Raw genomic sequence first — 27,769 nt, forward strand, 5'->3', positions numbered from 1 at the left:
GAAAAAGTTAACTTACTCCTGAACACTTGTCCCAATATTTGTTAAAAATTCTTCCAGTTGTTCAGAAAGATTTTCTGAGCCCATCTTAAAGAAGCTTATCTTTTAGAAAGGAGAATCAAATCATTTAACAATTAATATTTAGGTGTGTATAATGGAGATTAAGATTCTTTTTTAAAGAAACAAAAATATAGCTACAGACGCAGAGCAAGAAATCAGTCACACTATATGATTAAGTAAAGAGAAAACCGAGAAAAACACAACCCCTATAAGAGACTGTATTCACAATTTATCCTAACTAAAAGAATAATCCCCACTAATTACAAGGAGGAAGAACTACTTCTATACAGACTGTACAGTATTTTAACTTCTGTTTATATATGCCTTTATCTCCTCAAAAAGCTTAGACAGATTCAGTCTCCACAATTTATCTGCATGTAGGGAGTCTCCCCACACCTCACCTGTCACACTCAAGGACTTGTTCTGTCGATACTAAATGCAAATGGTGGCACTAGGCAGTCCTATTTCCTCATGTACTGAATTTTCAAGCAACTGGCATGTTTATTTTTGAGGTTTTAATATTTTTAAATTGCTTTAAGCATCAAAAACACTCCTATAACACTAGCATGCCTACACATAAATCCCAAGTACACTTATTATTTAAGCAAAATAATTTTATGTACACATCCCATTTCACAGACATTCACCTGAGCCTGCATGTATCCTAACAAGGGTTCCAACATAGCAATTTTCTTCTTATACTGCAGAGTATTTAACGCACAGAAATAATGCATCATGGTCTGATGTTGTTTCTTCCGGGAAGTATATACATCTTCTGTAACCTCATACTTGACCTGAGGAGAAACAGAGTTTCTGACTCAAGGCAGTGTACTGTGCCAATAAAATAATTGTTTTACATGACATTTATTAAGTAACAACTCTTTTTTATTTTATTATTAGCATGTTATGTTCACAAACACTGTCCTATATAAGTAAAGTAACACAAACCATAAAACAATTAAAATAATAAATTAAGATCAACAGAGCAATAAAGCCAATCCCAAGATCCAAAGCAAGCTTAACCAAATCCAAAACCTTGGAGAACAAGAATGTTCTAAGTAGCCCTGGTTACAGGTAGGTAGCCGTGTTGGTCTGGGTCGAAGTAAAATAAAAAAATTCCTTCAGTAGCACCTTAAAGACCAACTAAGTTTTTATTTTGGTATGAGCTTTCGTGTGCATGCACACTTCTTCAGATACCTCTTCAGGTATCTGAAGAAGTGTGCATGCACACGAAAGCTCATACCAAAATAAAAACTTAGTTGGTCTTTAAGGTGCTACTGAAGGAATTTTTTTATTTTACTAAGTAGCCCATCAAGGATGTGGTCACCTGTGCCTCAAGGGAGAACTAGTCCCCAGAGTCAGGCACAACCACCAAGAAGGCCCACCAAGAAGGCCCACCTCCACATAAAGCAAGCAACACTCGCCAATGAGACAAGAAGGGCTCCCTCAGCCAATCTCAGAGCCCAGGCTGGCTGATATGGGTAAAGATGTTGCATCAAGTACGTAGGAGTCAAGTTGTGCAGAGCTTTGTATGTTAACATCAGCACCTTAAGCTAGGCCTGGCAGCATATAGTGTTAGATAGGCTTCACGATAGAGCATATGCACCAGCTCTCTTCTGATCTGCTTCATCATCCGAAGCTCAGTAGAAAACCAAGGCACAATTTAGGCTCTGGAGTGTGAGGTATTTCAGAGCAATCCCGCCAACTGCTTCTCCACCTCACCATTCCACAGCAAGACCAGGGCCTCAGCAGGAGCATCAGATGTGTTAAAACAGAAAATCCCTCAGCGAATTCAGGAATTCAAGAAATTTCATAAGCCTTTAGGAGTGGATCATACTAATCAGTCCCCTCATACCTATAGAGGGGAGTTGGGTGTCAAGTAAAACTACACTAGGAAACAGTCCATCCATGAGAAGAGTATTAAGGACTACCCCAATCACAGAACCAGACAGGTCCACTGTGTGGCAAAGCCCAGATCAACGATCACCTGCAATTGGGCCACTGTGTGAACAGGATGCTGGACTAGATGGACCACTGGCCTGATCTAGCAGGCTCTTCTTATGCTCTTATGACATACGGTAGCCCCATGGTTGTCACAGAGGCCATGAATTCCTGAGCTGCACCTAAGAAGACAACCTCATTGTGGATGAAGTCCTCAGTACAACTGTCTGTGGATTCTCCAACACAACCTTTGGGACCACCTCGGCCAGCTCTGACAGGAATCTATTGGATAGTGGGGTGGGTGGTATACCTAGAGCAGGCATCCCCAAACTCTGCCTTCCAGATGTTTTGGGACTACCGTACAATTCCCATCATCCCTGACCACTGGTCCTGTTAGCTAGGGATGATGGAAGTTGTAGTCCCAAGACATCTGGAGGGCCGAGTTTGTGGATGCCTGACCTAGACTAGAGGATGCCTTTTTTGTCTCTTTGGTCTAGCACTAAATACCAACCCTCAAATTTAGCACTCAAGCACACTAGTTTCCTGTAAAAGAGATGACATTTTGATAGATGCAACACCCGCTTCCTCTTCCTTTCAATCTATGCTGGTGGCTGCACCAAATTACCCAAGAGAAGTAATTTGGAGTTGGACCACCCAACCAGATCTCTGTAACAGCAAATCAGCCTCCTTATTCATGACGAGGTTGTAGTTAACAGGCATTAAGCTCTGGAGATTTAAAATATAAACACCTCATGTTTTCAAAAAAGAACTAATGCCTTCTCCCCATTCTGCTGTACAGTATTGAACTATGTATTTTCAAAGAAAAATCGCAAATGACACCACATTTACAATGGGACAATATATATTTTCTATGCAAGACTGTCTGAACTGCTGGAGGTGTGTAACAATATGATTAAGCATCATTTAAGAATGACCAGATTTTGTAGCCATTCTATAACATGAAATCTAAGTGCTGTATTGAAAATTTCTCAAACCTTCTCATTTTCTCTCTTTTTTGACAGTCGACTATATCTGGTGATGGCAGTATCATGATCTGCAAAATGAAGTTTACACTGCATTTGAGTAGCAGCTACAAAACAATTTAAGTTTAAGGGACCCTCAGGGTCCCTTCCAACTCTACAATTCTATGTACTATAAGTGCTTAATGTAAGGATAAAATAAGCTTCTCTTCATAGAAGTAATGTTTCACTGCCCATAACAGAATTGTTTAAATTATGAAATGCCATAGTAGGATATTTTAATACACAACAGGTACTAAGATTTTGCCCCATGCATTTAGTTATTCCGGAAGTATTTTAATAGTTTTTGAGATATTATTATGGTAAGAGTTTGCTAGCAAACTAAATGTCAAGGGCTTACCAACCTGTAAAGAGTTTCTCCCATCCACTGTGTTTAAAATAAGCTATGTCTTCAAACTTTCAAGTTAAAGGATACCTACTTTAGCCAACAAATTAGCAAAAGAAACCACTGAAGCTAGAAATGGAGACTACGTTAATGCTTCACTCCTCTCAAACCTCTGCACAACATCTGTAAAGCTTCACTATTTACAAGAGTTCAGCCATACGTTATAACATTAAAGAAGTGCCAGGGAATTAACACTTAAGGTATACTTACCATTGCTTGAGATCTGGAAAACTTCTTTTAAAGTCAGAATCTCTGAAATGAATGCATTTTATTTAAGGAAGCATATAGTATCAAGGCAGTTTTGCTAATTGAACTATGAAATATAGAAAAAGACTTGATTCGGGTTTTATAATTGGATGACTGAACATTCAGTACAAAAAACCACTCTTGCAACTTTATCGCTGAAAAAAGATTCAAGTAAATGTGTGTAAGGGTTCGGCCTTACATTTCTAAATGTCTAATAGGCCATAGCTGCCAAGTTTTCCCTTTTCTCGCGAGGAAGCCTATTCAGCATAATGGAAAATCCCTGAAAAAAAGGGATAACTTGGCAGCTATGCTAATAGGCATTGACTACTGCCTATTTTATTTTTTCAATTAGCCACCTTTTCCACTCAAAAGTGACTCTGAAGACCAAAAAAATTGCAATGAATAGTAATTTTCAAAGTATCTAAAATAGAATACTGGAGTTCTGTTTATTGAAACCAGAGTATGTTATAAATTCAAATTATCTGAACTTAAGCATGATCAACTTCTCTACATAATTTGTGACAGTAGTTATCGTACCTTTTAGATCTCTTTCCTTGAACTGCGTAATGGGAAACATCATGGCATCAGCTAATTGAGTTGATAGTACTGCATGACAAGAACTGAGCTAAGGAGAGGAAAAAACCCACAAAGGTACACAATTTTATCTGCAAATAGAGATTTCTCCTGTTCCACAAATACTTCAACGAATGCAAACATCAAGTTTCAACTGAAGATAGCTTACAAGTCTTAATTAAAACAGACACAAAAGGCATAATCCTGCCAAAATTAAGCACTTCGACATTCTAGCATAGCTGCCAAGTTTTCCCTTTTCTCGCGAGGAAGCCTATTCAGCATAAGGGAAAATCCCTTTAAAAAAGGGATAACTTGGCAGCTATGCATTCTAGTAATGCCAATGAAAGGTCATACAGCCACCCCAGTTTGTACACCCTTATCTGGAAGCAAGTTCCACTGAACTCTCTGAACAAATATGCATAGGGTGGTCCTTACAACTCATTTCCTTCATCAAGTCTGTCCTATTCTTTCAACCTTCAACAGGTTTTAGTTTATTTGTGTCTTTAAATTTGGTTGTAAATTGATTGTAAAAACTTCAAAGTGGTTATTCATGGTATTTGTGTAAGTTAGGTAGCAGGGTCATTTGGACAGGGACCGCCTTATGAATTTTGTACAGCAATCAAGGATCTAATTATTTCCCCCTCTGTGCCACTCCCCAACCCCACCGGTCCCTCACACCTGGCTAATGTTTCCTCCCCAACACCTGACCAAACTCCCCACCTCCTCCACCCATCTCACACCAAATCCCAACCTGCTTCTTTCACATCTTGCTCAAACAGCTCTTCCCTCACAGCTTGTTATGTCTTTAATGGAGATAGGGTGCATGAAAGAGTGATTTGCTGAAGCACACTATGAAGCATCCTCACATTCCTGGAGCAGCACTTAAAGAACGGTGAGACATGCTTCAAATAGTGGTTTGGAAAATTGATCCCTGAAGTGCCCCCCCTACATTAAGCATATCTTCTTCCTCAGCAGCTCACCTAGGCTGGCTCTCCACCCCACCCGCTCATTTGTTTGCCCGCTGCTCTCTCGTTGCACTGAAGTTGGCATGGCCGCCTGCGGGTGGCCATGCAAACTAAATCATGACACCTACAAAACTATAGTATAGAGAGATAAAAAGCACAAGGGAGTCATTTTTAAACAACATTAGTTATTAATGATGCATTTCCTCATTTGACACTTACATTCTGGAGATTAAAATAACATTTAACATAGGCTAAAAGCTTTCTCTAACAGCCACCTGTCTCTTCAACAGTTAAATACCAATTTCTTCAGCCATGAAATGCTGTCACCAAAAGAACATAACTATTAAACTTGACTTTTTTCAATTTATCAGGAACTATGGCATTTAGCACAATGGGGTACCAATCCTAAACAAGGCCCTCTGGTACAATTATAGCACTAACCATGAATAACAAGTAGGAAGTTACTCTTAAATGAACTTAAAGAAATGCAGAAAACACACATGCTCTGTTGCTTTAGAAACACAACAGGCCCTTCCTAATTTAAGGCATTCTACTGAGACTCTTCATTGAAAGCATCAGAAAAGGGGAAGAATCACCAGTTTACATAAAAGGCTCAGCATGAATTGGACTACTGCAAACCATCACTATTATTTGTAAATACATAGACAAATGTGAGTCTAAAAAAGAACAGCAGCACACATACAACCTTACCTCATCTATCACTTTTGCAAATTGCTGCAGAGTAGAATTCATAACTTCATCATCACCCCCCAAGGGGAAGCGCTACCAAAACAAAAACATATTTTACTCAGAAGTTAACCTCTGTTTACTTTTCTTATAAAGATTTAGAACAACACTCCAAAGCTTTAGTAAAATATGCTGGTATCTAATAGCATTGGTATGCTCAAAGAATGGAAATTCCTGGATGATTATAGGCCCCCCAAAAAATGTATTTGTGGAACTTTTTTGAATGAACAAACCTGAGAAAAAGACAAGTTAGCTGATGTTAGTAGCACGGGGCATACATGTCTATGTTGTTCTAAAACTGAAATGTTAAGTCTGCTTATTTGTGGTGGTTTTAACTTGGGATGCTGTTTCTTTACTAGTCAGGTTCTGTGTTTTTAACAGTAAGCATGACATGAAGAAATTAAGCAAATGGAGCTTTCCCTGCCTTGCACAGAAATAAAGAAACAGGAAACACTTCACCTGCTTAATTCCCACATGACTGGCTACTCTCATAGGTCTACCTAGTGGCAGGAGGGGGCCTGTGGGGAGGGGGTATGAAGAAGGAGGAATGTTGGGTTATATATTTTTTAGAATAAGAACGGAATTTATGAGTAAGAAATCCGCTATAATTGTTATTAGGAAATTATGAAAACCGGGAAGAAGGGATCTGAGGAAGTCACCAAAATTAGGTTTGATGAATTAAGAATTTGGATTTTTTTTAATTTCATTTCATTTTTGTTTGTTCTTCTTTTTTTCATTTTTTAAAAATTTATTTAATGGGATTATAAATAAATAGATGGGGGGATGCCAACCCCTATCCCACCTTGTTATACTGGGGCCTCTTGGTGGCAGGGGGAGGCTTTAGGGGCAAGGGGGGGAGGCGAGGACAAACCCATCTATAAAATGGACTGCCTTCGACTCTCACCGTCCAGGGGATTCTCTTGTGGCAAAAGTGGACCTCTGGGGGGGGGGGGGAGAGAGAGAGAAGGTGGATGGATATGTATGATATGTCTCTGTTTTCTTTTTCTTTTGTTTCTCTTTCTTTTTTCTCTGTATTATTCTATAAAACCAATAAAATTATTTTATAAAAATAATAATTCCCACATGACTGGCTACTTTTAAAGCTGAGGTAGTGAATGTGTGTTGTTGAACTACAGTTCTGATTTTCACTGACAAGACTGGCTGGGGCTGATGGAAGGTGGGAGTCAAACAATAATAATAAATAAATAAATAAATAAATAATAATTTATAAATATTATTTCTACCCCGCCCATCTGGCCAGATATAAACAACAACCAAAGACCACTAATTCCCTGCCCCACATTAAATGAACATAAGCTGACCCAGTATAAGAGGTTAGCAATCTTCAGATTGTAACGTAGAATTGTAGAGTTCTAAGAACATAACCCAAATATGTTCATTCATACCTGTTTCTCATATTCCTTTAGAAGCTTTGAAGTCAAATGTGTTGCTGCACTTAATTCATTCTGGTTAAGGGGGGAAAAATACTATAAATATTTCCTATTTTGCACTGATAATGAAAATATACTGTAGATTTCACAAATACACCACACAACTGCAAAGAGCCACTCTGGACACGACATTGTAGATTATTTAACCATGGTTAAGTGGTGCTTAGCTATTAAGTAAAAAAAAATGATATTTTTTGTTATATCATAAATTTCACACTTTTAAAAGTTGCAGATACCAGGTATTTCTAAGTTAAACCAACAATACATGATCACATTCAGGTTGCTGTTAAGTCCATGTAAAAGGGACCACCGATCAGTTTGAAAGAAAACCCAATAAATGAGAAGGAAGGTTGCTGCATTCCTGGGGAAACGACAAGATATGTAGAAGGATACATATATTAAAAACTACACCCACAAAGGGGGCAGTTAAATAATAATAACTAAATGTGCATGCATGCGCTCATATGCGCTGTGATGGTGGGGAGAGAGGGAAGGAGGAGAGTGGAGTTCAGGAAGGCAGTTATAGCTTTGGGAGCAGCCTCAGAACTCTGAAAGGAGCAGCTGGATAATGTTCCAGGGCAGGTGAACAAGTTAACCAGGAGAACAACAGCTGGAAAAATAAGCAAATAAAAACCAAGGAAATGATATATATGTACATGGAATGCTGGTACATGGCACTTGGAGTGTAAAGTAATGAACACAAAGGGAAAGAATGGAAAGGAAAAAAGACCCAAAGACACATACAGAAAACATAAATCACACTATTTTGGAGAGCTGACTCAAGATTAGCTAACATATGCATCCAGCAATAATCACCCTACCTGTGCATCATAAATTCGGTGCATGGCTTGATACAGCTGGCTAATGTATCTGGAAATGGCTGCAGCATCTTCTTCAAACACACCCAGCAAGGAACGTGTCTAAAAATCAGAAACAATGTACATTCATAACATTAAATTTATAGTGTAGTAGCTAGATTTTAGTTTCCGGTGACTCAAAACATATTGGAATAAAATGGATTGCTACTAGGCATTTGGTATGCGTCTAGCAGTCATGAAGCAGAAAGCACCCCTAAGACAAGTGTGAGAACGCAGTAGGCCAGAGTAGATTGACATGGCTAAAAAAGTAAAAAAGGTAAAGGACCCCTGACAGTTAAGTCCAGTCGCAGACGAGTCTGGAGTTGCGGCGCTCATCTTGCTTTACAGAATAGTTAAGGTTGCTTTCACTAAAGATACATTTCCTTTGTGAATTAGTTTTTTGCTTTTAATGCTAAGTTAGTGGATAATTTTCAAATGGACTCCTACTTTGTCGCAGTTGAGGTGCCTTACATACAGTTAATCCTGCCAACCTAGCAGTTCGAAAGCATGTCAAAATGCAAGTAGATAAATAGGAACCGCTACAGCGGGAAGGTAAACGGCGTTTCCATGTGCTGCTCTGGTTTGCCAGAAGCGGCTTTGTCATGCTGGCCACATGACCTGGAAGCTATACGCCGGCTCCCTCGGCCAATAATGCGAGATGAGCGCGCAACCCCAGTCGGTCACGACTGGACCTGGACTGGTCAGGGGTCCCTTTAACTTTACATACAGTTAAATATAGTCTAAACTGATTTGAAATTAAGTTCTTAATTTTTAAAGTAAATAAAGCAAAGCTTGAAACTGAGGCATGTTTCTGATCCAACTATTACCTGAGCGACACAGATGGCCTTTATACTTCGATTTTTCAAAATGTTTCAACAAAGTCCCTCACTAAAGGCTGATAAGGAACTGAGCAGTGACTCTCCTTGTGGATTGATAACTTGACAGGAAGCAGAGGGTAGTAAAAGTCAAGAAGAAATTAGAGAGAATCTGCAAACAGTACATAGACTCCTTGCAGAATCAACTGCTACAGCATGTTGTCTACCATGTTGTTGTTTAGTCGTTTAGTCATGTCCGACTCTTCGTGACCCTATGGACCAGAGCCCGCCATGCACTCCTGTCTTCCACTGCCTCCCGCAATTTGGTCAAACTCATGTTCGTAGCTTCGAGAACACTGTCCAACCATCTCATCCTCTGTTGTCCCCTTCTCCCGGCTAGTGCCCTCAATCTTTCCCAACATCAGGGTCTTTTCCACGGCGTCTTCTATTCTCATGGCCAAAGTATTGGAGCCTCAGCTTCAGGATCTGTCCTTCCAGTGAGCACTCAGGACTGATTTCCTTCAGAATGGATAGGTTTGCTCTTCTTGCGGTCCATGGGACTCTCAAGAGTCTCCTCCAGCACCATAATTCAAAAGCATCAATTCTTCGGTGATCAGCCTTCTTTATGGTCCAGCTCTCACTTCGAGAATTCCGGCTTGGGATTCATCTAGTCCAGCCTTTCGCATGATGAATTCTGCATAGAAGTTAAATAAGCAGGGAGACAATATACTTTGTCGTACTCCTTTCCTAATTTTGAACCGATCAGTTGTTCCATATCTAGTTCTAACTGTAGCTTCTTGTCCCACATAGAGATTTCTCAGTAGACAGATGAGGTGATCAGGCACTCCCATTTCTTTAAGAACTTGCCATAGTTTGCTGTGGTCGACACAGTCAAAGGCTTTTGCATAGTCAATGAAGCAGAAGTAGACGTTTTTCTGGAACTCTAGCTTTCTCCATAATCCAGCGCATGTTTGCTATTTGGTCTCTGGTTCCTCTGCCCCTTCGAAATCCAGCTTGCACTTCTGGGAGTTCTTGGTCCACATACTGCCTAAGCCTGCCTTGTAGAATTTTAAGCATAAGCTTGCTAGCGTGTGAAATGAGTGCAATTGTGCGGTAGTTGGAGCATTCTTTGGCACTGCCCTTCTTTGGGATTGGGGTGTAGACTGAGCTATTTTTAAACCTTTGATTTATGGATAATAGGTTCATCAATGGCTACATGCTGTAATAACAAGAACTCGTATCTTTGAAGACAGCTTATGCTTCCAGTTAGCGGGACCTGATGACAAACAACAGGAACAGCCATTTCCAGCTTGTCCTCCTTGTGAGCTTTCCATCCACCTACCGGTAGCTGCTAATGAAGACCAAGTACTGGAATATATAACTTCTGGTCTATGTAATACACACATACACACACAAACAAGCACAGAAGAGGAGAGAGGAAAAGACTAATTTTATGGCTTCTAGTTCAATTTGGGAAGTCCCATAAATCTCAAGTTTCAAAGAGCATAAACTTCTATACTTACTACTTCTTTGAGGGGGGAAGGGATAAAATCATTTATTTCTATATCCTATATACTATTAACAAACTCATCGGTCACACCCATATTTTACATTTAAAACACATACTGTGGGAACAACTGTGGGAACTATAGTTTGTTGAGAGTGCTGGGAATGGTAGCTCTTAGGGTTCCCAGGATTCATTGAGGCATGTGCCTCAAGTACATGAATGTGATCATAGTCACTTGATCTTAGCCAAAAGGCAGAGAAGTGATGAATGTGACCAAAGTCAAGCGCTGTTCCTTAAATAGCCAAAACAGCTATTTAACCTTTATGTTTACAGAAGTACAAAACCACCTTAAACCCTATGGTGCAGACCTATTAACAACCGTGCATACTCTGTGACTACAGAACAGTGAGCAGCTGTTTGAAAGAGGGAGGGATGGAGCAGGAATAAGAAAGCTACGGTCCTCCATGTTGTTGGACTCATCAGCTCAAGCAAACATGAACAATGATCAGGGACATGGGTGTGGCCAGGATTTATTTTGGGGGGCAGACTTCATATTAGTGGGGGCAAAACCTCAGATAGTTAAGTATTTATATTGATTTACTTGCTCTAGGGGGGGCAGATGCCCCCCTGCTCCCCCTTGGCTATGTCCATGGTCAAGAATGATAGAAGCTGTAGTCCAGCAATATCTGGAGGGCTACAAGTTCTCCCACACTGGCCTGCTATTTTCTTATGTCTATCATAGACTATTATGGATTCCAAAGAAGGAATGAAATCTCTTTTATATGCCAACACCTATAATGTATGTCCTACTTTTTGTACTGCTGACGATGAGCTAATTAGAAGTGTAGACATTAAAACTAGAGCCACCACCCAATCTCTATTTACTCTGGGATTTAAATTGGAATGACAAACACCACCTAGGTGTGCTTGTAAACTACTAGCTTACCATGGACAGTTGCCTAACATCAAACTTGATGTTCTTTTGGTGCCAGAAAGGACACTACGTTTTTAGCTCATCTTTTATTCTTCAGCTATATGAATTTTTACTTGATTGGGCAAACACCATTTTAAATATTTATGTTTTTATTTGTGGAACTGTTTGAATGCTGCACCTCTGAAGTAGTAGAACAGCCTTTATGCTGCTATTTGAGTACACTAGTTTTTGTCCACTAGTTTTTTACATGGTAACAATACTATACCTGAAGGAGCGTCTCCACCCCCATTGTTCTGCCCGGACACTGAGGTCCAGTGCCGAGGGCCTTCTGGCGGTTCCCTCACTGCGAGAAGTGAAGTTGCAGGGAACCAGGCAGAGGGCCTTCTCGGTAGTGGCGCCCGCCCTATGGAACACCCTCCCACCAGATGTCAAAGGAAAAAAACAACTACCAGACTTTTAGGAGACATCTGAAGGCAGCCCTGTTTAGCAGAGCTTTTAATATCTGAAGGACTATTGTATTTTGTAATCTTTGTTGGAAGCCGCCCAGAGTGGCTGGGGAAACCCAGCCAGATGGGCGGGGTATAAATTTGTTGTTGTTGTTGTTGTTGTTGTTGTTACTATCATATTAAATGATCTCTCCATCCTTATCTTATGCATGTTCATCAAGAAATGAGCTCAGTGGAAAATAATTTTGACAGATATTGGGATTATAGCCTTATCTATTCATTTTATAATTATGTGCAATCACCATGCCTCCAAAAGTTCAGTCAAAATGAATTTTTAATGGAATGTATATTTTCTTCTCCAAAAGGAAGTAAACATATTAAAATAGTAGCTTCTGATAAAATATAATAAGTGTAAAAACTTATTAATGTTCTAGACATTGTGGATAAGAGTCAGGAACACTATGAGTCAAATTTTGCTTAAGTGGTGAATTTAGGTAAGCCACAGTTTGTTCAGTGTGTGTTGCCTCCAATCTTTCAATTTGTCATCATGACAAAATCAGAGTTGATCCAGTTCTGCAATTCAACAGAGCTTCCATTGCTGGTTAAATGAGACAAATAACTTTTCATAATAGACTTCAAACAGGTTGTGTCAGTGTGAAGTTAAAGTGTAAGCATGACAAACTTCAATTATCTCATATAGGGGTTTGTACTAATAGATATGCTCTCAAAGGCTCCTTTGGACTCTGGAAGAGAAATTATTTTTCTGTAGAAAGAGTCCATATGCTATGCAAAGCAAGGGAACGAAACTTCACACTTTGCATATACTAGTATTTAGAAAAAGAAAATGAGGTTGTGATAAATGACCCTGTATGGGTACAAGTTTCCTGTGACGCCAACAGTACAATCCTATGCTTACACATCAGTTGAATGCTCAAGCTTGAGAACTTTGCTGAATGTTTTTGTCTGCTTGCATGATGGATCTTTTGAGTTATGCCAAAGCTTTCCACTTTCAGGGAAACCTTTTTATACTAGTTTGATGAGGAACTTCTGTAAAGGAATTCTTGTACATTGCAGAGGGTATTGAAGCATCAGTAGCATGCACAGTTGATTCAAGAGTAATGCTGTCCAGGTCTATATCATCACACTGAGAATACATTCTAGATTCCTAGAATATGTCAAACTGTAGCTAAGAGTTGTAGAGCAGCATTCCTCAAACTGGTTCAAGGACCAACAGTGGCCTGCAGCCCACTTTCTGGTCCTGTCTCAATGCTACAACCCACCCCGATTGTACAGTAGACTTTTGTTTGGCTAGATGCTAGCAACGCAGCTCCCTCATTCAGAGGAGGAAGGACACCTAAATTTGCTTCGGGGCTTCTTCCAACCTTCCAGAACAGTTTGGAGAAGTTCATTGCACTCAATGAAGTCATTCCACAAGCACAATGATTTTTGGGTGTTAGTTAACTGTCAGCAGATGGTGCCAATTTCTGCTTCTATCCAAGCCCTGCAGCACAATTTTGTGATTGGTGGACCTCAGTAATTTTTAGTTCTCAAATGGGCCCTAGGGGTAGCTTTGTGAGGAGATTGCTAGTAATAAGCGCACTTGCCCACATTACTGATTTTCTGAATGAAGGATCAGCATGTTTTTAAGGAACCCCAGAACACAGTTGGAAAACAACTTCATTAAGATAAATGGCATTATGCATAGTACCCCTATAATCTGTTGTGCTTCAAGGTCTGATTTTTGTTTATTAATCAAGCTAGCAGCAACTTGAATGCCTCTGGTCTCTAGAGAAGGCATTTTAGAAACATTTTATACTTTAATTCTTGACCATTTGCATCATTAGGGAAAAATCACCATCCGTCTTATTGATGCATGATGAACTAAAGCAGGGGTAGCAAACATTGTGCTCTCCAGAGCTCCCATCATCACCAGCAAGTATGTCTACAGGGATGGTGGGGGACATAGTGCACCAATATCTGGAGTGCACTATGTTGACTAACCCTTAACCAAATAACCCCTCTTTTTAAATTTCTATAATTCTGGAAGGGATTTTAAGATGAGGTAGATGAGGATATAAGTATCTTCTAGATTTAATATCTAGACTAGGTCTAGATCAATTCCATATTGTATATGTAGTCCTTCTCTTACTTAGTATAAAAACTCTCTCAATCTAACAAAGTTGCATCTATCATACAACATTTGCACACTGTTATTGCTGAGGACAAGACCATAAACAGGAGACTGCAAAGCACTACTCTGAAGGCTTGTTTAGATGAGATCACAGGAAGTGTAAAAGATCTCAGCACTAGTTATTATCTTACAAAGCAACATATGAGATAATGAAGCCAATTATTCAAAAGAAACTGAAGATGCTAATCACCATCATCTCTTTCCAATCTGGTCACATACAGACTCAGTAGTTGAAAGGAAGTTTTCAAAGCATTACTATATATTGTTACACATCTTTACTTTTTTGAGAATCAACAGGCAAACACCTGTCAAGTTTTCTTGAGACAGTATGTGGTTGACAAGAATTTTGCTATATTTCAGTTTTTAAAAATGAATGTTTAATCGCGTATAGGAGTGGGCTACAAGGTAACTGTACCTGAAAACAACCACACTTACAAGAGAACAAAATTGCATGGTACATTATTAAGTGTAATCTTTGAACAGGTCTACAAGGCAATTAAGCTAACACTACATGTAAGGCAACAATTTTAAAGTCACTGATAAACAATTCCACCAAATGTATGAGTAAGGGTGTAGTGGGGAAACTGAGGCAGCAATTTCAATAACTGCACAACAATTTAAGACAGGAACAGATTTCACTGGGCTCTACTGCCCCTCTACTGTCTCCCTTGACTCTACGGGACCTGAGAAAAAGACCTTCAGTGGGGTGGGGGAATACAATACTGTATAAAAATCAAGATAACGCTGAAAGAGCTCTTATGTCCCACCCTGTACATACCCTCCAGATTTTATACTTGACAGAAGCAACATCCCCATTTAAACCCCAACGGCCCAAAAATGGAGAAAGGAGTGGGGTGGAGAGGTGGAGAGAGAAGGCCTTTTGGGTTTGATTATTTTTCTGCCTAAGACAGTCGAAGTCGCGTCGCGTAATTATGCTTCCTCGGACTCCATTTAAGCGCCCCGTGGCGACTTGGAAAAGGGCAGGGGGGCGTCCCCAAACAAGTTTAAACACTGAGCCCACACAGAAGACCATTTCCCCACAGATTTAGCAGAAGCACTGCTGCATGCGAGGGTGCAGCAAACCCTCCGTATCACTTGGGGAAGATGCTACAGAGGGCGAAACGGAAAGACCAGACCGCGGCGGGACAGTTTTTGCCGCCTGCACAGGCTCCTTGTCGCTATGGAGTCGCTCGTGAGGCGGCGGTCGGCGACGGCGGGGGGGAGATAAGAGAGGAAGGAAGGAGGGAGGGAGCGAAGCGTTACTATTCCGGGATGGTGGCAGTGAGGGATAGGGCTCCTCAGCCTGCCGCCGCTGCCACCAGCCCGCCTCGCGGCGCCGAGGGCCCTCAGCTCGCCGCCTCTCCCGCCGCTTCCCCTCCTCACCTGGGGGCTGTCCTCCAGCGTCTCCTCGATGGGCAGCTTGTCTATCCCAGGCATGTCGGCGGACGGATCTCCACAGGCCGGACCGGCCCAGCTGCCCTCTCACGCCGCACCCAGCTGACGGGTCTCCACCCTCGCGCTCTCTCCCGGCCGCTCGCCCGCCGCCTAGCACCTCCCCTTTCCCTCCTCCTCCCCGGAGCAGCCACAACAGGGGAGCTCAGGAAATCCCGCCCCGGCACTTCCACGCAGCGGGCCGCGGCTGCCAAGGCCGCCCCCTTCTCCCTCAGACGCGGCGGACTGCGCGGTGCCTGCTTCCCATTGGCGGAGAAGGCGGCCACTCCGAACCGAAGCAGCAGCAGCTGGAGGAGGCGCGCGGCCTCTTATTTCTTAATCCGGATCCACAGGCTCTCTCTTGGCCTCTGATGCGGGGGTTGTTGGTGCCGGGGCTGGCGGCCCTTCCTGCACTGCCTCCCCCACCCCGTGCGGCCCTCAGAGGGTGGAAGGGAGATCCTCCCCCCGGTTATTGCGGCTGGTCGTCCTCTGCGTGAGGCTCACCTGGGAGCAATTCCTCACCGGGCCCAGCAGGGCTTTCTTCTCCGTGAAGCAAGGGCAAAGGATGGCACAGGCACGCCATGTTGCGTGTCAGCCCAGCCGCCGCTTCCGATGCCCTTTCCCCCCCCAACCTTGACTTAAAATTACTGCTTTGCCGCCTAGCACACACCTCTGTTGTTAGGTGGATATTTTAAACACGTTTTCAATTGTGTGTTTGGTTTTTTTGCTTTTTTTTAACTTTACAACATTATTTTATTAGTTGGATACGAAAGGAGAATGGGTCGAAATATATTAAGAGGCATGGAGAGCCTGGGATCTGCAAATTCCAGATGGATTTGAAAATGATGTCCATAGTATTAATAACTGCCAGCTGGTTAACTCTTGTCTGCACCATTAGGAGGAGGGAGTAGGCTCTGCTTATCCATCATTATGCTTACCTAGCCGACAGCAAAGTCTCTGAGGCCAATTAAAAGAATTGATCATATATTAGTATTGTTTTTAAAATAAAGTTATACTGAGCACTTTAAGAATACTGTTGTGAGTTTGCCAGGGTCAGTCTGGATGACACCCATGGTGTCTCTTCAACTCTGTAATCCAGTGTATGTGGGGGTGGAATCTCTATGAGGAAACCAGTTGAACCTGTTCCTTTGGTAAGGTAATGGCAGGCAGTATAATAGTGCCATTTACATTAGCCATGCTGCCATATACGGTAGACAGGTGGGGGTAACTGCCCCTACTTGGAATCAAGATCAAGAAGGGTAGCCAGGTTTTTGTGGGTAAGTTTTGGCTGATACCGGAAGCTGAAGAGACAGGTATGTCATGCTCTGTGCTGGACCCAAGCACTGTGGCTTGAAGCTTCCCTGGAACCCAAATGGAGAATTGATAGGTTAGTGTGTTAATTCTGTGAGCCGATCTTATGCTCAGATTGTATGTATGTGTAAATACAACCACGTATCCTAAAGACACCAAAATCTCTATTGACCTTCATTCCAAGAAAATAGAACCCTAGGTAACACAGAAATCCCAGCAGTCTCATTGCTCAGAGACTGGGATACATGCAGCAGTACATTAGTATATATAAACCAAAGTCATTATGATAAGAATTACTCCATTATCAAATATTTACCATGTGTAATACAAACTTACTTAGAAAAAGTAAGACCTTTAATCAAATGATTAACTAGCAGTGGAATCTAATGTCTACTCAGAAATAAGCACTATTGAATTCAAAGGTTCTTACTCCCAGGTAAGTATATAGAACTGCAGCCTAGGCCATTGTGTTTTGTTCCTGGTTTGACCTTTCCCCCCCTCTTTTTATGTATACTGAGATGGCACTGGCTGGGCTGCCAGATACATCAAAATAGTCCAGTGTGGGTTTTTTTTTTTTAAAAAAAAGGAAATAAAGCATGAATCAAAATTCCAGTGTACTGAAGTTACATTACCACCAGAAAGCATAATAAGGCTCCATTTGCACTTACTCTCCATGTTTTTTAACCCATTCCAGAATAAAATACTTTTCTGCGGTATTGGCTGCATGTTTAGGAAGATAAGGTTACCCATATGGTTACCCATACTACATCTGCCATTCACTCTCTACATTTTTATTATAATAATCTATATACTGGTATATAAAAATGTAAACTGGCCATGTCCATTAGTATCAACTTTTCACCAAAACCGCTTGATTGCGTTCAAATTTTGACACAATGCCACATGCAAATATGAGAGTAACCTCGTACCGTTTTCAAAGATAGATGTCACACCTGTGCCAGGTAACCCCCCCCAAAACCCCGTGTTTCAAAAAACACCACTCAGACGAAAATGTATGCTGGGAAAAGAACCAGGTTGCAAACCAGTGCCCTCTAGCGGCGGCTACACTGGTACCGCACCTATAAAACATTCCCTCTCAACAGCACTTCGGCTCCCTTTACATACTAGGCCGAAGCCTTTACAGACTAGGCCGAATGGAGGTACAGTGGTACCTCGACATCCGAACGATTCGACTTCCAAAGTCGACAACCCTGGAAGTCTTTTCACCGCGTGCACAGGTTCTGCGCCTGCGCAGAAGCGGCGCGTGCAGTCGACACATGCGCAAAATCGCGCTTTGCGCATGCGCAGAATGGGTGCTTCGACAACCGAAGACTTCGACTTAGGACGACGCCCGCGGAACGGATCGTCTTCGTAAGTCAAGGTACCACTGTACTGACTCGCCTGGGTGGGGGTTGGGGGGAGATGGGGACGGGATAGGTCAGGACAGGGATGAGCCGGGGGTGGGGGTAAGAGTGATACATCATGGGTTGGGACAGGGTGGGGAAAATCACAGGGAAAAGCCGGGGGTGGGGGGAGGAAGGGGCAGGATATGTTATGGATCGGCACAGGATGGGGGCAGTCACAGGGATTAGCCACAGCAACGTGTGGCAGGGCCAACTACTAATAATATTGATAATATAAGAATAATAAATTATATTTGTACCCCGCCCTCCCTAACCGAAGCCAGGCTTAAAGCAGCTAACATCATACAAATAACACAATACATATACATAAAAACGGGCATCAATTAAAATACATCTTAAAATTAATTCAGGCAAATTAAAATCTGGACAAATGGCAGTTAACAGGTTAAGATTGAGAGCGGTTAATACTTGCCAGGACCAACTGTTTTAACTGATCATATAAGGACCTGTGAACAGGCTGGGGGGCCTCCTTCACATAAATCACAATAGAGGTGAAGAACCTCAGGCCAGGCAGGCCAAATGGAGCCCTCCAGCCTTCTCTATCTGCCTGCAGGACACTTTCCAGGCCATACCTTCTCCCTAGCCACACCCAGGCTCCTCACCCTAGGCTGCACCCCTCACCACCCCTCCTCCTGCTTGCCTAGACTGAAGATAGAGAGATACAGACAGTTCACTGGCAAAATTGGAACAAGTATAGCTATGTAGTTGCACCGTGAGAGCATTGCTCACATCAAGAGTCCAACAGATAAAGGTTCTACAATAAACATTCAAATATTGGTTTTTTTGTAAATATATTCCCAAAGAAGAGCAGAGTTTGTATACATACTAGATTTTTAAAGTCGAACCTGTTAATGGGATGTTTTGCACTCCTGCAGATTGCTTGCTGTCTCTTTCCACATTTCATTGCTGTGTTTCCATCTGGCGCGGAAGAGAGTGCTCTTATTTCCCTGGGCTGTTCTGCACATCAAACTGAACTAAACTTTGGCTGAGCACGAACGTGTGTGGCTTATTTGGAGCCCATACCTAATTTGGTTTTCCCTGGTTCTTTTCAAGCCGGTGATGAAATAAGCCAAGGATTGGCTTCATGTGTTCTCTGAACCGAAACTTTGGTTACAGCTCGTGCTTAGTCTGGAGAGACCTTAACCACAAACCTGGGTTTGGTCAGCATACTAAGCCAAGGCAGCAAAAAAGGACTTGAAAGGAGCAAAACAGGCTTCAGTAGTATGCCATACATAAAGTAATTTATTTCTCTAGTTTTTCCTTCCATGGAAGCCATTCTCAGAAAACAAACTATGATAAATGCAAATATTAATTGATTATTAACTCAAAATAATGTAATTATAGCTTATTATTAATAGCTTAAGCTCTCATTTTTTAAATTTCTTTTGAATAAGGAATTAAAGAAACTTTAATGTTTTTAATAACACTATAATTTAGCTTACCCCCAAAGCTTACACCAAGAAATTGCCAACACTAGATGGCAGCATTAGAGAGCTATTATTAATGTTAATGTTCTTTTCAGTACAAACTACTGTAGAACAAAAAGCAATAATTTAACATTTATTTTAAAATAAAAAATGGCACAAAAGGGCACAATAATTCACCTATGTGGATAAACTGTTGTTCCCAACTCAGGGGAATTTTGTGGATGTAGCGTATCTTGATTTCAGTGAGGCTTTTGACAAAGTCCTCCATTATATTATTGCAGAGAAGCTGGCAAAATGTGCGCTGGCCAAGGTGGATTTACAGCTGGTTAAATGACCAAACCCAGAGTGCTCACTAATGGTTATCATCCTGGAAAAAAGTGACAAGTGGGATGCCACTGGGTTCTGTCCTGGGTCTGTTGTTCAATGTCTTTATAAATGACTTGGATGAAGGAATTGAGAGGATGCAGACGACACCAAATTTGCAGATGACATCAAACTGGGAGGGGTAACTAATGCCACAGAAGAAAGAATCAGAATTCAAATTGACTTTAACAGATTGGGACAAATACAAAACTCTACATTTAGGTAGGAAGAACCAGTTGCACAAATTTAAGATGAGAGACACCTGGATTGCCAACAGTAAATATTAAAAAGGATTTAGAGGTCTTAAAGCACAAGCTTAACATGAGCCAACAGTGCATTGCAGCAGCAAAAAACTAATACTATTCTAGGCTGCATCAACAGAAGTATAGTGTCCAGATCAAGAGAAGAAAAAGTACCGCTCTATTCTGCCTTGGTCAGACCACACCTGGAATACTGTGTCCAGTTCTGGATGCCACAATTTCAGAAGGATATGGACGAACTGGAACGTGTTCAAAGGAGGGCAATCAAGACAATCAAGGGTTTGGAAACCAAGCCTTATGGGGAACAGTTGAGGAGTTGGGTATGTTTAGCTTGGAAAAGAGGAGACAGGAGATATGATAGCCATCTTCAAATATCTAAAGAGCTGTCACATGGAAGATGGAGAAAGCTTGCTTTCTCCTGCTCTGGAGGTAGGACCCAAGCCAATGGATTCAACTTACAAGAAAGGAGATTCCAACAAAACATCAGGAAGCACTTTCTGACAGTAAAAGCTGTTTGACAGTGGAACAGACTCCCTCAGGAGGTTGTGGAGTCCAGAGATGAAATTGAGTTTCGCATTCATACTTTAATGGAAAAAATACAACAGCCCAAAGAAAAACAGCACTGGTGTATTTAATAAATGTATTTAATTTCAAACCTTCTTTTATATGCTTTAAATAGGTAAAGGACCCCTGACAGTTAAGTCCAGTCGCGAATGACTCTGGGGTTGCGGCACTCATCTTGCTTTACTGGCTGAGGGAGCTGATGTTTTGTCCGCAGACAGTTTTTCCAGGTTATGTGGCCAGCATGACTAAACCGTTTCTGGCGAACCAGAGCAGCACACGGAAACGCCGTTTACCTTCCCTCCGGAGTAGTACCTATTTATTTACTTGCACTTTGACATGCTTTCAAACTGCTAGGTTGGCAGGAGCTGGGACCGAGCAACAGGAGCTCACCCTGTCACGGGGATTCGAACCGCCGACCTTCCAATCAGCAAGCCCTAGGCTCAGTGGTTTAGACCACATTGCCACCCGCGTTTATGCTTTAGTTAATTATAAAAACTAGGATAGCAAAAACTAATTATTTATGATACCTAAATTCCAATTGATTTAGCACATAAAAGCAACTCCTGGACACAAGGTTGGGCAGTGTATATGGAGGCCCTTGGCTACCCAGATGACAAGATGTGGGTCACTGATGTGGTCACTGGCAGAGGAATAGGAGTGTGGGGGGAGCGCACCGCCCCCGGCAGCGCGATCCCGGTGGGGTGCCATTGCCCCCAGGATGCACGCCAGCCCCGCCCACACCTGCTTTCTGCCCCCCCAGTGCCAGAGCATGAAGCTCCGCCACTGGATGTGGTCCAAAGGAAAGCAGAACAATATGTTTGGCACCAGCTTGACTGCAGGAGTTGCCAGAAGGAGTCATACAAGACATCATCCATAACAGTTTCTGATATAAAAAGGTGTACTTTGCAACTTGGAGTTACCAAGGAAATTAATGGCAAATTACTTAACTGATTCCAGTGGGTCTACTCTGAGAATAATATCAATAACAATAACAATAACAACAATAACAATAACAATAATATATTATTATTTTTACCCCGCCCATCTGGCTGGGTTTCCCCAGCCACTCTGGGCGGCTTCCAACGGAAGTATTAAAATACAATAATTTATTAAAGATTAAAAGCTTCCCTAAACAGGGCTGCCTTCAGATGTCCTCTAAAAGTCTGGTAATTGTTTTTCTCTTTGACATCTGGTAGGAGGGTATTCCACAGGGTGGGTGCCACTACCGAGAAGGCCCTCTGCCTGGTTCCCTGCAACTTGGCTTCTCACAGCAAGGGAACCGCCAGAAGGCCCTCGGCACTGGACCTCAGTATCTGGGCAGAACGATGGAGGTGGAGATGCTCCTTCAGGTATACTGGACCGAGGCCGTTTAGGGCTTTAAAGGTCAGCACCAACACCCCCTCTTTCTAAGCAATAGTAGCATACAGAGCACAATCCTGCTTTTTTAAAACAAAAGGTTCTTTTGCTATTGATTTCACTGGGATTGTTCTTCAAAGTTTTGTACAAGTAGTTGTTGGACTCCTCTTAGAATATCAGCATAATACAAGTGCTGGGGGCTGGGGAGAAGCAAACAAATTTCTACCTTTTCAAACTACTTAGTTCAACAATTCCTGTTAACTAATCCATGCTCTTGGAAGACAATTACACTGAGCTCTGACAACATTGCCAACCCATTGCAGTGTGCCTTATGCCAAACACCATTGTTATATTATTGACCATGTTCACTATTACATATGCATATGAAAAAACAGAAGCTTTTTCATCAGGATTACCCTAATAGCATTAAGAGATTATTTTTAAAATTTCATTGGAAGAAAATTCACTTAAATGAGATTACTTATTACTTGACTGGTTTCCTATCATGCTGTTATGTTTAGGTAAGTGGAGTCCATTAGAATGTTATTTTTTTAAGAAACCTGATTTTATACATTAATGATTTCAAATAAAAGAGAAGTGCTATATTTGTGTGCTGGTTCTTTTGAGAAAGTTAAGTCTGATGCTCTGGTTAGACGAGATAACACTTTTTGTCCCTCTTGGTGCCCCCCCTGGTGTCACCATTAGTTGCTAATTACTTGCAAACAAATAAACAATTAACTCCTCGTGCCTCTTGGTGGGAGAATCTTCATTGACATGCTAAAACTTTCTAATAAAAGATTTTAATTAATGACGTGGCGAATCCAACCCCCTTGTCAACAAAGCTATAAGGAGGAACTGCGAAAGAAAAACCTGAACTATGGTGCATTTGGTACCTAGGCTGACAGTACAAGAATGGCAAGCAGATCACTCTGTCCTCTTAATGCAACTTCTCACAACCATCAGGACAAATCCAATCTTGGGGAAAGCAAAAAGGCATCTTGTTCATTTTCCATTGAAAGCATTTTGGGGTTAGAGCGAAAAAAAGATGGCACAACTGCTGCAAAGCCGCACAGGCCATGGATGGATAAATGCAATGATTTAGGTAAGATGGGAAGCTTCATTTCTGTTTTCTTAACTTTTTAACCTGAGCTCAGGGCTTTAAAAAATTTTTTTAACAAGCCAGTGTGCATCCATTAAATAAGCTGTAAAGAAAAAAATCAGGTTGTTATCTTTGAATTTTGAAACGTATAACCCAACATTTCATGGTATTAAAACACTGCATTTGTGACTTTTCAGGAGAGGATTGCAACCCTTGTCTACGTTTTCCTGCCATTTCCTATGCAATCCCATTGTTTAATGCGATCAGCTACCCAGAGGCAGAAGAAAGAGTTCGGAAATGTGAAAACTATTTTGCAGTCAATGAAAAGCTTTCTTACAAAAGGGAATTGAGTTGGTACAGAGGTAGGAGGCCAAGAACTGCATTCACTCGGAGCCAGGTAGGGATTGAGTACATTTAACCTATTCATAAATCTAAGAATGGATGTTTTGCTTGGTGCATTGTTTAGTAAGAGGGTATTTATTAGCAAGAAATGCCTGTTTCACAAAAGTCTGTACAATCATTCATTTACTGAATAAAAATATACAGTATATAGATGTTAACATGTAATCAACAATGTTGTTCAAAATAGCGTAGTTGATTACTGTTGATTTGTATTTAAGTTTAGAACCTGACCTCTGTTTTTATCAGGCGATTCAACTTTATTTTTTGCTGCAGTGAACAATAAATAAATAATAGCGTTCCTCTTTATTATCCTTAGATTGAAGTGCTGGAAAATGTTTTCAGAGTGAACTCTTATCCTGGGATTGATGTTAGAGAAGAACTAGCTCAAAAATTAGATTTAGATGAAGACAGGATCCAGGTAACTTTTGAATAGCATTATTTGAATCTTTCTGTGATCACTCTGTCTGTCTGCTTAGCAGATCTCGCAGTGGTTGGAAATAATAATAAACTTCAGAGATTCTGACTCCTACTGATTTGGGATTGCCTTTGGAGCACTTTATGGGAGAAAACCAGACACTGCATATATTTGCCCTCCCTAACTCCACATATATTTGCCTAAATATAAACTTACTATGAAAGAAATGCATTTTATTTAACCCGAAAGCATGTAGGGTAGTTGCCAGGATTTAAGACTTGGAAGCGTGCTGTTTTGATTGTATAGTGAGAGGTAACTCATACAGAATTCAATGATGTTTACTCCCAAGTAAGTGTGTTTAGGATTGCAAGAGAATGTAAAATTATGATTATATTAGGAATTTATATTACCAAAATTAAGGCAACAATTCTAAGCACGCTTGCCAGGGAGTAGGCTCCATTGAACACAGTGGGGCTTACTTCTGAGTAAACATGCATGGGATTGGGTGCTGTACATTTTTCAGACTTCTGTTTAAGTGGAATGAGAAAATTAAAATAGGATTTGTTATAACTACAAAATGCTGAAAGTGCATTTGGCAATATGAGACTTACTATCCAACATTTGATTTAAAATTCCACATAGTTTTAAACAACTTTGTTTTATCTGCCTTCAAACAGACTGAAGTTATGTCTTACTAAGTAGATACAAAATAAAAAAATTCCTTCAGTAGCACCTTAAAGACCAACTAAGTTTTTATTTTGGTATGAGCTTTCGTGTGCATGCACAAATAAAAACTTAGTTGGTCTTTAAGGTGCTACTGAAGGAATTTTTTTATTTTGTTTCGACTCAGACCAACACGGCTACCTACCTGTTACTAAGTAGATATAATTTGTATTTTCTAACCTGGTTGCAACTTGTTTTGGATGCCGTTCAGAATACTTTCTGACTCTGCTTCAGGTGCTGATGATGGACTTTTATCTTTGTTTTAACTGCATCATTTAATGCTTTAAAAAGTCAGGTCTCTTTTGTGGACTTCAGTGGGTGACCAAGCATCCACTTTAGCTTAGAAGTCTGGATAGTTCCGCATCAGAGACTGTGACAGTCTGATCTCCTAAAACCAATCACCAAATGCAGCCATTCTACAAGTTTTCTTCTCTCATTTATCTACAAAATGTTCATTTCAACCCAGCACCCAGATTGGGTATGTCATAGCTCAAAGAACATAAGGAGAGCCCTGCTGGATCAGGCCAAAGGCCCATCTATTCCACCATCCTGTTCTCACAGTGGCGAAAGAGTTGCCCATGGGAAACCCACAAGGAAGATCTGAGTGTAACAGCCCTGTCTTTGTGAGTCTCAGCCATCGGTATTCAGACACATCCTTCCTCTGACAATGTTCCTAAGGAAACTCCCTGTGGCAATATTTTTTGTTATGTGGTTGTACACTGAGGCTTCATTTTCCAACATAGCGCTTTCCTTTAAGTGGTGCTATAAAGATGGTTGATTTGTAACAAGTGCACCTTTTTTCTTTTCTTTTCTTCTTTCTTTCTTTCTTTCTTTCTTTCTTTCTTTCTTTCTTTCTTTCTTTCTTTCTTTCTTTCTTGTTTTTGAACAATTTCAGATCTGGTTCCAGAATCGCCGGGCAAAGCTGAAGAGATCCCACAGAGAATCTCAGTTTCTAATGGTGAAAAACAATTTATCTCAAAACATGATAAAATAATAGGATCACCCACCCAATGCGCTAGTGCATTGATGAAGCATGATGTGAAGCGTTCATAAACTGAAAACTCTTATCAAGGAATTATAACGTTACAAATTTGCTTGCATGTTAGTCAACTAGTTCTGAAAGAGAAGAATGATTTTTGCGAAGGAAAATAAATGGTGATCAAAGATAGGGAACTTGCGGCTCTCCAGATGTTATGGGACCCCAACTCCCATCAGCCTCAACTAGCACGGCCAGTGATCAGGCATGATGGGATTTAGAGCCCAGCATTATCTGGAGGGCCACAGGTTCTCTAAATACTATTGTAGCATTATTCCTATTAATAAGGGGGGAAACATTTCCTCTAACAGCTTAATAGCTTATTTTCAGGGAAGGGGTGGGGGAGAGCTATTTTTGCAGATAACTAACCAAAGGAGGTAGTGATGCATCATTGTAAATTGTGAGGACTAAACATACAACGGGGCAGAGAACCTGTGACTTTCCAAATACTGTTGGACTCCAACTCCCATCAGTCCCAGCCAGCATGACCAATGGTCAGGCATAATGGGACATTGAGGCCAACATCTGGAGGGCTACATACATCAAGGAGGCTTTGCATAAAATTTTGTAGCTCGGTTTTCCCTACAGCTGTGTTTCCGGCACTCAGGAAGCTGCGTATGTATGAGGCCTGCACCATAAAAGCCAAAGGATCCACATGAGGAGCTAATTACAGACAGCTGCAGGGAATCCTGTCCTGGAAGAAGCATTTCTCTCTGTAAGATTTTAATATTTTCTACTATGTTTCCTACTATGATCCAGAGATGTGCAAATGTTTATTGGGTGATGGTGGCAATTGGCTTAAAAAAAGCTTTTTGCCGGGATGTTATGCAGCAAAAGTATACATGGCATCCCACTTTGTGTGTATGTGCATAGCTGCCAAGTTTTCCCTTTTCTCACGAGGAAGCCTATTCAGCATAAGGAAATTTCCCTTTAAAAAAGGGAGAACTTGGCAGCTATGGTATGTGTCTCTGCTTCATGAAAAGAAGAAAATGACATTCACATATGAAACCAACATATATACAGTGGAACCTCGGTTTATGAACACCTCGGTTTATGAATTTTCAGTTTATGAACGCCGCGGACCCATCTGGAATGGATTAATTCATTTTCCATTACTTTCAGTGGGAAAGTTTGCTTCAGTTTATGAACGCTTCAGTTTATGAACAGACTTCCGGAACCAATTACACCCATGCTTCAGTTTATGAACGCTTCAGTTTAAGTACTCCGCGGACCCGCCTGGAACGGATTAATCCACTTTCCATTACTTTCAATGGGAAAGTTTGCTTCAGTTTATGAACGCTTACTCCGCAGACCGTCTGGAACGGATTAATTCACTTTCCATTACTTTCAATGGGAAAGTTCGCTTCAGTTTATGAACGCTTCAGTTTATGAACAGACTTCCGGAACCAATTGTGTTCATAAACCGAGGTACCACTGTAATATTATGGGAATCTTTGCAAGATCAATCCCTGGGGAGGGAGAGCGAGCATTTTGTACCTTCCCACTTTCCTCAGGAAACGGGTTGCTCCTGTGATGACCCCTTTGTTGGTTTTTTGGAACCATTTCAGCTCAGTGTGTATATACGCCAAGATTTGCCAGTCTGCAATAACTACAGCTGATCTTTCAGAGGGAACAAAGGCAGTATGTGTCCCGTCATTCTCAAAATCAGGGGTCCCCAAACTAAGGCCCGGGGGCCGTATGTGGCCCAATTGCCTTCTAAATCCGGACCGCGGATGGTCCGGAATCAGCATGTTTTTACATGAGTAGAATTTAATCAGCATGTTTAATCAGCATGTTTTTACA

At 41.3% G+C, this 27,769-nt stretch overlaps 2 protein-coding genes across 2 annotated transcripts in view; one reads left to right on the forward strand and one right to left on the reverse strand.

The window, feature by feature from the left end:
• The window catches only part of APPL1 (adaptor protein, phosphotyrosine interacting with PH domain and leucine zipper 1), a 33,052-nt gene extending 17,335 nt beyond the window's left edge, over positions 1-15,717 (reverse strand). Inside the window, exons 1-9 of the mRNA XM_035106372.2 lie at positions 15,539-15,717; positions 8,227-8,325; positions 7,361-7,420; positions 5,919-5,990; positions 4,207-4,294; positions 3,634-3,675; positions 2,994-3,052; positions 705-851; positions 17-99 (exon numbers count right to left, since the gene is read on the reverse strand). Of these exons, the coding sequence (XP_034962263.2) occupies positions 17-99; positions 705-851; positions 2,994-3,052; positions 3,634-3,675; positions 4,207-4,294; positions 5,919-5,990; positions 7,361-7,420; positions 8,227-8,325; positions 15,539-15,592 (704 nt within the window). The 5' untranslated portion in view covers positions 15,593-15,717. The remainder of the gene's footprint in view (positions 1-16; positions 100-704; positions 852-2,993; positions 3,053-3,633; positions 3,676-4,206; positions 4,295-5,918; positions 5,991-7,360; positions 7,421-8,226; positions 8,326-15,538) is intronic.
• A 7,435-nt stretch (positions 15,718-23,152) lies between these two features.
• On the forward strand, positions 23,153-25,924 carry HESX1 (HESX homeobox 1). The gene is made up of 4 exons (XM_035108076.2): positions 23,153-23,393; positions 23,588-23,787; positions 24,109-24,210; positions 25,826-25,924. Exons 1-4 carry the CDS (start codon positions 23,204-23,206, stop codon positions 25,922-25,924), a joined length of 591 nt encoding a protein of 196 aa, XP_034963967.1. The 5' UTR covers positions 23,153-23,203.
• Positions 25,925-27,769: the final 1,845 nt, after the last annotated feature.

Source organism: Zootoca vivipara, chromosome 2, assembly GCF_963506605.1.
Source record: "Zootoca vivipara chromosome 2, rZooViv1.1, whole genome shotgun sequence".
In the NCBI taxonomy this organism is placed as follows: domain Eukaryota; kingdom Metazoa; phylum Chordata; class Lepidosauria; order Squamata; family Lacertidae; genus Zootoca; species Zootoca vivipara.

Coding starts and splice junctions, on each gene's coding strand:
- HESX1 (XM_035108076.2), top strand. CDS start 23,204: ATGGCAAGCAGATCACTCTGTCCTCTTAATGCAACTTCTCACAACCAT. Junction 23,394..23,587: donor GGATAAATGCAATGATTTAG/GTAAGATGGGAA, acceptor GTGACTTTTCAG/GAGAGGATTGCAACCCTTGT. Junction 24,211..25,825: donor TAGATGAAGACAGGATCCAG/GTAACTTTTGAA, acceptor GAACAATTTCAG/ATCTGGTTCCAGAATCGCCG.